The sequence below is a fragment of the Indicator indicator genome, chromosome 17 (assembly GCF_027791375.1).
Source record: "Indicator indicator isolate 239-I01 chromosome 17, UM_Iind_1.1, whole genome shotgun sequence".
Lineage (NCBI taxonomy): Eukaryota > Metazoa > Chordata > Aves > Piciformes > Indicatoridae > Indicator > Indicator indicator.
The window spans coordinates 20,495,119-20,505,124 of NC_072026.1; the positions used below are offsets into that span (position 1 = coordinate 20,495,119).

Consider the following 10,006-nt stretch of genomic DNA (forward strand, 5'->3'; position numbering starts at 1 on the left):
TAGGGCAGCAGCTCTCCCCTTGCCTTGGCAGGGGATGCCATACAGGCTGAGGGTTCCCCAGCTTGCCATGCTGGCAGCCCACAACCCCCTCCCGGATTTTCCAGATGTTATTGACCCGCAGGATGAGCTGGGAACCCCGAGGCTGCTGTTACAGTTGTCTGTCCTGAGTGAAAGGGCCAATGAATTTCCCCAGACTCATGGCACCTGTGTGTGCAGGGTGGAGTTTGGACTGCTTACGAGATGTCCAGGCAAATGGAGCCCTCCAGTCCCTGGGGATCCTGGCAGTGAGGCACAGCAGGCAGGCAGGACCACAGGGCTGTCCCACAGGGACTGAGGTGGGGCACACATGCTGGTCCTTCACACCCCTCCTAGAGCACCTCAGGCCAGTGCTGACAGGTAGGTGAGGGGACAGGAATGGGGAGCATCTGGGTAGGTGTGCACAGGCATCAGGGCCTGGCTCTGGTGGCAAAGATCCCACAGCTGCAGGGTGAGCACCTGCACAGGAAGCAGGTTGGCGTGCTGCGGATGCTGGAGGAGAGGACACCTAACATGGAGACTGTTCTCAATGGTGCAAGGCCAAGGAGCAGTAAGGGGCTGCTGGTGGCCCCTAGGGCAGCCAGCATGGCCTTGACAACCTTCTCTAAGACCACCTCTGCCCTGGGAACAGGTAGACACTATCAGTCACAGGCCAGCCCTTCCCGCCTGAGGGCTCTTGCACCTTGTGGGCACACAGCTCAAGGCAGAAGCTGCTCCTGTCCCCATGTTTTGTCTCCCTTGCTCCCCACTTCCCTGTTCCCCTCATGCCCCACTGCCCCATCCTTATGTCTGCTGTGCCCCATGCCCATCACCCTCATGCCCTGGCTTGTCCGCATGACTGCTGGCTTAAAATGGGGTGCTTCTCTGTCCCCATGCCCCAATACCCTCATGCCTTGTGTCCTCCAGCATCCTCAAAGCTCCATTCCCCTGCCCTGCCAACCCTGTGACCACATCCTCATTGTCCCCACACCCCTCCACTCCTTTGCTGCAGCCCCCAGTGCTCTGCCTTTCTGTGCAGGCAAGGGGCATTGGGGCAAGGCCTAGGTAGAGAGATGGAGAGGCCCTGGCACAAGGTGGCTTCACCCTCCAGAGCATGGCTGGGGACGAAGAAACAGAAACACTGAGCTCTGAGGCTCAGTGAAGGCCAGGGCTGCTCCTTGGCTGCGGCTATCCGTGGGGACGGCTGGGTGCAAGCTGAGGGAGGGGATGAGGACAGGGGCACACCAGCATCACTGGCAGAGCCACTGGTACCACCACAGCCCTGGTCTCGCCTTGCAGAAGGCTGGGTCCCTCAGTCCTTCTCCCATGGCTCCCGGTCGCAGGGCACAAGAACGGCTTGAACTCCTCCATCCTCCTGCCTGCTTCACATGCAAACTGCTGTCCAGCCATTGGCTGACTGGCTCCGCGGGCAGCGCCGGGCATAGCTCCCTTGCCCGGGCAGGGGAGGGTGTAAGGGGTCGGGGGTGCTGCCGCGGTTCAGGGGTGCTGTGGAGGGGTTCTTCTCCTGGGAATGGAGGCAGCAGGAGGGGGGCGATGCTCTGCCGTGCCTTGATCTTCGAGTGGGAACAGGATAGGAGGAGAGTTATGGCCAGGAAGGGTGAGGAAGGGGGCACCGGCGGCGATGAGCGAGGCCGGAGAGGCAAGGCCGGTGGGACGTGGCCGGTGATAACAGCAGGAGGCACCCTGGGCTGAGCAGGCGGGCGGAAACCGAAGAAGGGGACGAGGGGAGGGGGACACAAGGAGAAAGGGTAACAAAGACAGGGGGACCTAAGGACAGTGAGACACCAGGACAGGCGAAAACAAAGACGAGGACACCGGGACACGCCTCGAGCCCGGCCCCACTGCGCTCCCTAGCGGCTGCCCAGGGCAGGCGGTGCCTCTGCGCCTGGCGGACAGGAAATTTTCCACCTGCCCACGTGGTGCGTCGGGTCCCGCTCCCTCGCGGCCGATAGGGGCCGCGGCGCAGGCAGCCCTGCCCCCTCGCGGCGGCGATTGGTGAAGGCGGAGCGGGGGCACGCCCCCTTACAGTGGTGACTGGTAGAAGGGAGGCGATGGCCCCGCCCCCTCACGGCGGTGATTGATGGAAGCGGAGCCGTGACCCCGCCCCCGCGGTGCCCGGCTCAGCGCTGCCGGCAACCGGGACGGGGCAGGAGGGGGCGAGCGGTAGGGACCGGCGCTGGTCACTGGCGCTGCAGAGGGCACCGTCTCACCATGATCGTGTGTCCCCAGAGCGTGCAGCATCCCCAAGGGAGTCGGTGCCAGCGGCTGCCGGGACAGGTAGGACCAGACCCGCCCCGCCGCCGCCGGAGCCCGTGCCGGAGCACTGGACTCGGCCCTGCTCGCCGCCTCCGGCCCGGCGCGGCTGTGGGGCCAGCAAGGCCTAATCTCCTGATACAGTGACCGGCAGCCCAGTAGCGATGCCAGTGCAGTGGCGCCTTCCCCGTCCCCTTTGTGCGGGATGCGGGAGGCGCCGTGCCTCCATCACTGCCAATCAAACTTGTTTTTCTCTCTCCGCTTGCACTGCCCGCAGCGGCCACCGGGGGCGCCGTGGCCGCCCGCACAATGGGCCCCGGTTACCGGCTGCCGGCGCCGGGCCTCGCACCGCAGGCGCTGGCACTTCCCCTGTCCCCTCGAGAACCGGGGCAGGGGACCGGACGAGAGGTGCTCGCTGCGCCCCCAGCGAACACCAACGGCAGGGTCCCTGGCACTGGCGGAGCTGTGGTCTCCTCTCGTGAAGGGAAGGAGGTGGGGATCACATCATTGAGCTTTGCCAGGCCGGGGTCGAGGCGGGGTCCCCCAGCCCTTCTCCCATGGCTCCCGGCACCACCCGGGCTTGCTCCCGGTCGCGGGACACTGGAGCGGCCGAGTTCCTCCATCCTCCTGCCTGCTTTACATGCAAACTGCTGCTCGGCGATTGACTGCTCGGGCAGCGCCAGGCATAGCTCCCCAACAGCCCCTGCCTGGGCACGGAGCGGGTGAGGTTGGGGGTGCTGCTGAGGTTCAAGGTTGCTGTGGGCACATGAACCCCCCCCTGGAAAGAGAGGCAGCGGGAGGGGGCGATGGTCCCCTGTGGCCAGGTCTTTGAATGGGCACAGGGAAGGAGGAGGGTTATGGCCAGGAAAGGTGAGGAAGGTGGCACCGGGGGCGATGAAAGAGGGAGGTGAGGCGGGGGGGGTTGTGTATGGTGACATCAGGAGGCTCCCTGGGCTGAGCCGGTATCATGGAGAGCAGGCAGTGCCCAGCTGGGTGATGAGGACTGAGGTGGGGAATTGCCCTGCACCTTTCCTTTATCCTCCCCTTCCAATCCAGCTGTCACCACCTGGAAGAGAACAAGGAGATCTGGTGGCCTGGGGGCTGATCTCTGGGCTCCCACAAGGCTCATCACTGGGGACCATCTTCCCCTGGTTGGAGTGGAAAGGTCCCCAGCTCCTCCACCTCTGCCCACCAGAAAAAGACCAGTAGCTGTAGACCCAGGGGTGTCCTCAGGGCAGCTAATTTCCCTTAGCAGAGGGACTCTGTCAGGGACTTTTGCAGGTCACTTCTGATTTGCACCTTCTCTCAAAGCACAGAGAACTCCTTGTTCTTCTCCCCGTTTTAATGTAGGGTTTGGGGGTTTTTTGGACCCGCTTGACCAAAAGTGGAGAGAAAGCTTCAAATGGCACAATGTACATCTCTTGATACCTGAGCCAGAGTGTCACAAGTGCAGGACAGCATTAAATAGCCAGAGCTGCTTCCCTGTGCTGCTTGCGTGAGTGCAGTTGCTTCAGGCAGCTGTGTGGCTCAGTCCCTCTCTGCCTCCCCCTTACCTTGGGGTGCTCCACTGCATGCCCCTTGGTTCTGCCATCCTTGCTGGTGCTGCCTCGACCTTCTGGGTCACCCCATGGCAGCACATCAAGCTGCTGCAGAAGCGAAGGCCCTAATGGCTCTCTGATTGGCAGGATAGCTGCTGGCAAGGTGAGGTGCCCAGGGCATCAGGGTTCCTGGTTAGGGCTCTGCAGGCTCTGTGTGTGTCCTGCCAGCAGTGACAACTCGCAGCCATGCTGGGGCTGATTTACAGATATGCTTCTGATATGCTGCTGTGTCACCATGGTCACTGTGCCACCAGCCTTTGGAGAGACAGGTGGGAGGAAGGTGGTGTCAGGGTGGCAGATTGCTCCCAGGTGAGACTTTGGTTGGAGCCCCAGGTGGGAGGTGCACCCTCTGCATCTGAGGGTGCTGCCTGGGCTGCTGCATGTGAGTGGCAGCCGTGGCTGTGTGACAGGATCTGGCATCTTCTGCACCCATGACTTGGTGCAGGTGAGCTGCAGGTGCAGAACCTGCGGTCAGGAGGCTGATGTGGCAAGGGGGTTGTTGGGGTGCAGCAGCTGCCAGGGTGACTTTTGTGCATCCCCACCCACTGGTCCCACCACCCTCTCTGGAGGGCCAGGGGCAGTGCGGCTCATGGCTGGGGTGGGTGCTGCTGGGTGTGTATGGACCTCCCTCACCAAGCTGCCCATCTGTCTTTCCACCAGTGGGTACAGCTGGTGCCATCTGTGCCACTTAACCACATGCTGTGGGACCTCCTTGGGAAGCGTGTAGGGAGACCCGTGAGTCCCTTTGTGTGCTCCCAAACTTGTGGTGCATGCCGGAGCATCTCTTGCCCCTTGGCTTGTTAGGTAGAAGCATGGGAGCGGCTCAGCTAGCACCACAGCTCTCTCCTGTCCCAGTGCTGGGTGGGAGGCCTCAGTGCTGGTGGTGCAGGGGTCAGGAGATAAGGCTCATGGGCTGCTCCATTCTGGAAGGTCTTCCACCTGTCACATTTCTCTTGTTCTGGCCTTGCATTTGTCACTAAGGCTGCAAGGAAACATCAAGTGTAGTTGGCCCTTTGCTTCTGCTCCTCAGGTAATGCCCTCACCCAGGCAGAGACCAACCTGTGTTTCTTGCAGCCTGTGCTCCTGCTAGCAGTGACCCCACTGAGCAGTACTCTCCCCAGCTCTCTGAAGGTGTCCCTCTAGGGGCACCAAGCTGGGAGAGTGGATCCCAGCCCCAACAGAGCCCAGGCTTGGCTGACGTGGGCTGTTGCAGCAGGAACTGCTCTAGGAGAGCTAAGCAGAGCCTGTTCCTGGCAGGTAAAGATGTCCAGCAGCGACCCCGAGCGCCCCCAGCTGCTGTTTGTGAAGGTGCTGGCAAACCGAGGGCGGCTGGAGGCAGTGACCCAGCAGATGGGCTACCATCCACAGTACCTCGACAGCTTCCTCAAGACGCAGCACTACCTGATGCACATGGACGGGCCACTGCCCTTCGACTGCCGCCACTACATTGCCATCATGGTGAGCTGCCGAGGGCAGGGGGCTCCTGCCTGGCCCTGCCATGGGCTTGGCTGCAGAGGCCGTAAGTGTGACAGACTGGAGGGTGGGTGGGAGGGGGGCGCTGGGTAGCAGGACACCTGCCCCAGGGGTGCAGTGTGGGGATGCTGACACACTGCTCCTGCAGGCAGCTGCCCGGCACCACTGCCGCTACCTGGTGAACCTGCACGTGCTGCAGTTCCTGCAGGCGGGGGGCGATCCCCAGTGGCTGCGTGGCCTCGACTACATCCCCCCCAAAATCCGCAACCTCAATGAGATCAACAAGATCCTGGCACACCGGCCGTGGCTCATCACCAAGGAGCACATTGAGGTACTGAGGGGACCTCTGGGTGTGGGGTGGCGGTGCAGACAGCGGCATGCCCAGGGGTGCCAGCACCCTGCCCGCAGCACACCAATGTCTGCCTGTGTCCTGCAGAAGCTGCTGAAGATCAGTGAGTGGAGCTGGTCGCTGGCAGAGCTGGTGCACGCTGTTGTCCTCCTGGCACACTGCCATGCCCTTGCCAGCTTTGTCTTCGGCTGTGGCTGCGAGCATGACGAGGGGCTGGGGGGCCGAGGTTCACTGAAGGCCTTGTCCCCTGGCACCCAGTGCTTCTGTGAATCCAGCAACAGCTGTGGCCAGGAGCTGCTGCGCATCAGCCGCAAGCAGGTGAGCTCTGCAGGCTGGGTCTGCAGGGGGATGGGGACATGGCGAGGGCTGCTGCCCTCACCCCTGAACCTGTGTCTGTGCAGTCCCTGGACTCCTGCATGGAGCTGGATTCTCTGCGGGAACGCATGCAGCAGATCCACGTGGAGACCGAGGGCAGGGAAGAGATGAGGCTGCTGCAGCAGGATCAGGAGGAAGGTGAGGGGCAGGGATGGAGGGGGGTAAGCAGGATGGGAGTACGTGAGTATTGTCCCTCCATGTCTGTACTTACATCTTGTGTGATGTATGGCTTGCAGAGGGGCTCCTGGGATGCTGGCGGGGCGGGAAGAAGGCAGTGGTGCTTCTTGAAGAAGCAAGGCCCAGATCTTGCTGCATGCTGCAGCTGGGCACAGGGCAGCCTTGTGTCACTGACTCATGTGCAGGGCTCTTCCCTCTAGCTGATCCCATCGGGGAAGTCACCGGTGCCACCAACCTTGCCTGCTACATGCAGGACCCTGACTTTGGATACCAGGACTTTGCACGGCGTGACGAGAATCAGACGCAGGTATTCAGAGTCCAGGTGAGGTTCCTGCTCTCCCCATGGGCAGCAGCCCGGGCTCCTGTCTTCTCCTCTTGCCTCCTGGTGGAGAGCAGACAGTCTGGAGGGGGTGGACCCATGCAGATCTGGTGCAGCTGCTTTTGCAAAATGCTTGAGCAGGGGAGCTCAGCCCTGAGAGGGGACCTGCCCCACTAGGCCTGGGGAGAGGGAGGTGATCCTGTGACTTCTGTTCTCAAGGGCCTCACAGAGGCAAGGGTCAGAAGCATTCAGAAGCTGGCTGATGAGAGATATTGTGATTTGTGTCCCAGAGTCTCTAGCCCTTCCTGGGAACATGCCCTGGACCCCTTTTGCAGTTGCAGAAGCCTCTTTGTGTGCTCAACAGGATTACTCCTGGGAGGACCATGGCTTCTCGCTGGTCAACCGGCTCTACTCGGACATTGGGCATCTTCTAGATGAGAAGTTTCGGATGGTGGATGGCCTGCAAAGCACAGCCATGGCCAAGAGGCAGGGCTGTGAACCCTCTGTCTTCAAGCGGGGCATCTGGAACTATATCCACTGCATGTTTGGCATTAGGTAGGGAAACAACCTCATGGTGCCCCGGGCACAACTGAGCTGCCAGGAGCAGGGGAAGGGTGGGGCCCTAGGGCTGGCTTGCAAATGAAAAAGAATCACAGAAAGGTCTGGGTTGGAAGGGACCTCCAAAGCTCATCCAGTCCAACCCCCCTGCAGGGATGTCAGCAGGGACATCCTCCACTAGATCAGGTTGCCCAGAGCCCTGTCCAGCCTCACCTTGAATAGCTCCAGGGACAGGGCTCCAACCACCTTCCTGGGCAACCTGTTGCAGTGTTCCAGCAGCCTCCTGGTGCAGAACTTGTTCCTCACATCTAATCTAAATCTGCTCTGCTCTAGTTTGAAGCCATTGCCCCTTGTTCTGTCCCTGCAGGCCTTTGCAAACAGTCTCTCTCCATCCTTCTTGTAGCCCTCTTCAGGTACTGGCAGGCTGCTATTAGGTCTGCCTGGAGCCTTCTCTTCTCCAGGCTGAACAACCTCAGTTCTGTGAATTCCCTGCCTGGATGTTGGGCCAGGCAGTGGAGAGCTGCTCAGCCTCTCTGGCCGTGTGCCCTGGCCTGCAGTGGTGCTGTGCCTGGGGCAAAGCAGAGGAGGTGCTGCGTGGGGCCGTGATGCTGGCTGTGACTCCCTGCTGTGCTGGCAGGTACGATGACTATGACTATGCAGAGGTGAACCAGCTGCTGGAGAGGGTGCTCAAGGTGTACATCAAAACCGTCACCTGCTACCCAGAGAAGACCAATACCGAGATGTTCAACAGGTTCTGGAAGCAATTCAAGCACAGTGAAAAGGTGAGATAGCCACTGGTGTGCTGGGGCCAGGAGCGGGCAGGGGCTGCAGGCTGTGGGGGTACCAGAAACCTTTGAGCCACCAAATGAGTTTGAGGCAGGCAGGGGGGAAATGGAAATTGGCTGTTTGTAAGGAGTTGGGCTTGGCATGGCATGGGGGTGCCTGCACTGTGGTGAGCACAGGGGCCCCTGGCAGCACGGGCATCCCCCAGGCCATTATAGCCCATCAGTGGATGCCTCCAGGTGAACTGTTGGTCCAGCTGTAACTCAAAGGAGTGGCTGCTGTGGGTGGTGGGGACTGTGCCAATGCCAACCCCAGCCTGGCATGATGGTATTAAGTGTCCCTGGCATGTGGCTCTGGGAGGCAGCCACAGCCTGCAGGACTGGGAAGAGGGGAAAAGGACAGCTGCCTGTGCTGGAAAAGTTGGTGGCATTTTTTCCCATGCCAGAAGACTTGAGTAGCCTGAGTGGGTGCTTGCTTGTAGCACTGCTGGCTGCACACTGCAGTTGCCTGAACCTCTCCTGCTTTTCCATTAGGTCCATGTGAACCTGCTGATCCTGGAGGCCCGGATGCAGGCAGAGCTGCTGTACGCACTGCAGGCCATCACCCAGTACATGATCTCCTAGAGAGGGGAGTTGTGCTGCGGCAGGGCCGGGCACCACCCCTCCCTGGACTTGTGAGCCTCGTGCTGGGATGGCCGCCGAGGGATTGCTCACTTTAGCTGCCCTGACTGTCTTGTTCTTTTGCCCACCCCCAACACCCCCTCAGGGGGCTTGCTGCGTGGTCCCGTTACGTGCAATTACCAAACTGTGAGGCAAATCCATGCTGCTGAGATGTCAGTGTGATACTGGCGACTTGAATGTGTCCAAGGTGGACTGCCAAAGGCACAAGAGGTGGGAAGGGACTGGGGCTGGTTTCGAGGGATGCTCTCCTGCCAGCAGAAGCTCCATGGCTATGTGCTGCAGGGGCCTTGGCCGCTGCAGGGAGGGCAAAAGGGAGAGCTGGTTTCCTTCCCTGTGCTGCAGTAGCTGCCCTTCTTGCAAGCCACCCTTTGATGCTTGGCCTTGCTGGGGTGATGCATCTCACCTGGGAGCACTGTCAGCAGCTTGTGGATACATTGCAGTGTACTGAGTTCCATAGTCAGGCAGGGAAGAGTGCGGGCTCCGAATGAGGGCTCTTCTCCAGCCCATTGTGTGAAGGGGATGTGCTTGCTGCCTATGTGTCCTGTCCTTAAGGTCTATGTGCCAAACCCCTCTGGGATGGACAAGCAATGACGCAGGTGAACTCCAAACTGTGAAGCTCTTCCTGGCAGGGTTCCCCTAGTGCTCTCATGGTGGGTTGAGAAGGCCTCTGATAGTGTTCAGGCTCTGGAGGTTCCTTCAGGGGACTTTGGACAGTCCTTTCGGAGGTTGTCCCAAAGCCTCTCCTCTATCCCCTATCAGCAGAGGGGCAGGGGGAACAAGCTTCCTGAGTTACTGTGGCTTGTATCTTCTTACCATGTTGAGAGGGCTGAGGTCCTGTGCCCAGTCCCTCACTGCTTACCAGCGCTGTGGAGGAGCCTGCAGTCATCACCAGAGAGCTATAGAAAGCTCCTTGAAGCTGGGCTGTCCCTGTCTGAGCCTGCAGCACTGCTCCAGGACTGCCCTCTGCCTGTGCAGCAGCCCTAGGCTGGGGAGGTGCTCCAGAGAGCAGCCATGAGGCCACCTGTGCTAAGTGGGAGCCTGAAGCAAAGGCAGCTGTGGAAGCAGCCCAGCACACACTGCTTCAGTCGACCTGTTTACTGCGTAAATGTACCGGGAGAAACTTTGTGTATGGAAGCTACAGAAAAAGCCTATTTTTGCTATAAATATATTATGTTTGACATGGGTGCATGCTGTGTTTCTGCCAGATGCTGGGAAGGTGATCCAAACCTAGATGGCTGCTCGAAGGCAGGATAGCTGTGCCTGGCTGCCTGAAGCCCTGAGCTCCAGGAAACGTGCTCAGCTGCAGTGGGATCCTGCACCAACAGCTCTGGTGCAGGGCCAGCAGCTGGGCGTTGAGTCTGCACCCATCCTGTTCAGCTCAGCTATGTCCTCTAACCATGCTCAG

General features: G+C 60.4%; 1 protein-coding gene across 1 annotated transcript; it reads left to right on the forward strand.

The window, feature by feature from the left end:
- The first annotated feature begins 2,247 nt into the window (after positions 1-2,247).
- On the forward strand, positions 2,248-8,544 carry LOC128972489 (sestrin-3-like). The gene is made up of 10 exons (XM_054388501.1): positions 2,248-2,313; positions 4,168-4,170; positions 5,145-5,345; positions 5,509-5,691; positions 5,797-6,027; positions 6,111-6,222; positions 6,462-6,583; positions 6,945-7,135; positions 7,776-7,920; positions 8,455-8,544. The coding sequence occupies exons 1-10, from the start codon at positions 2,248-2,250 to the stop codon at positions 8,542-8,544; spliced, it is 1,344 nt and encodes a 447-aa protein (XP_054244476.1).
- The last annotated feature ends 1,462 nt before the right edge of the window (positions 8,545-10,006 follow it).

Bases quoted from the DNA above. Each gene is read 5' to 3' on its own strand.
- LOC128972489 (XM_054388501.1), top strand. From the start codon at position 2,248: ATGATCGTGTGTCCCCAGAGCGTGCAGCATCCCCAAGGGAGTCGGTGC. The intron at 5,692-5,796 runs GTACTGAGGGGA...TGTGTCCTGCAG, and splicing joins TCACCAAGGAGCACATTGAG to AAGCTGCTGAAGATCAGTGA. The intron at 6,223-6,461 runs GTGAGGGGCAGG...TCTTCCCTCTAG, and splicing joins GCAGCAGGATCAGGAGGAAG to CTGATCCCATCGGGGAAGTC.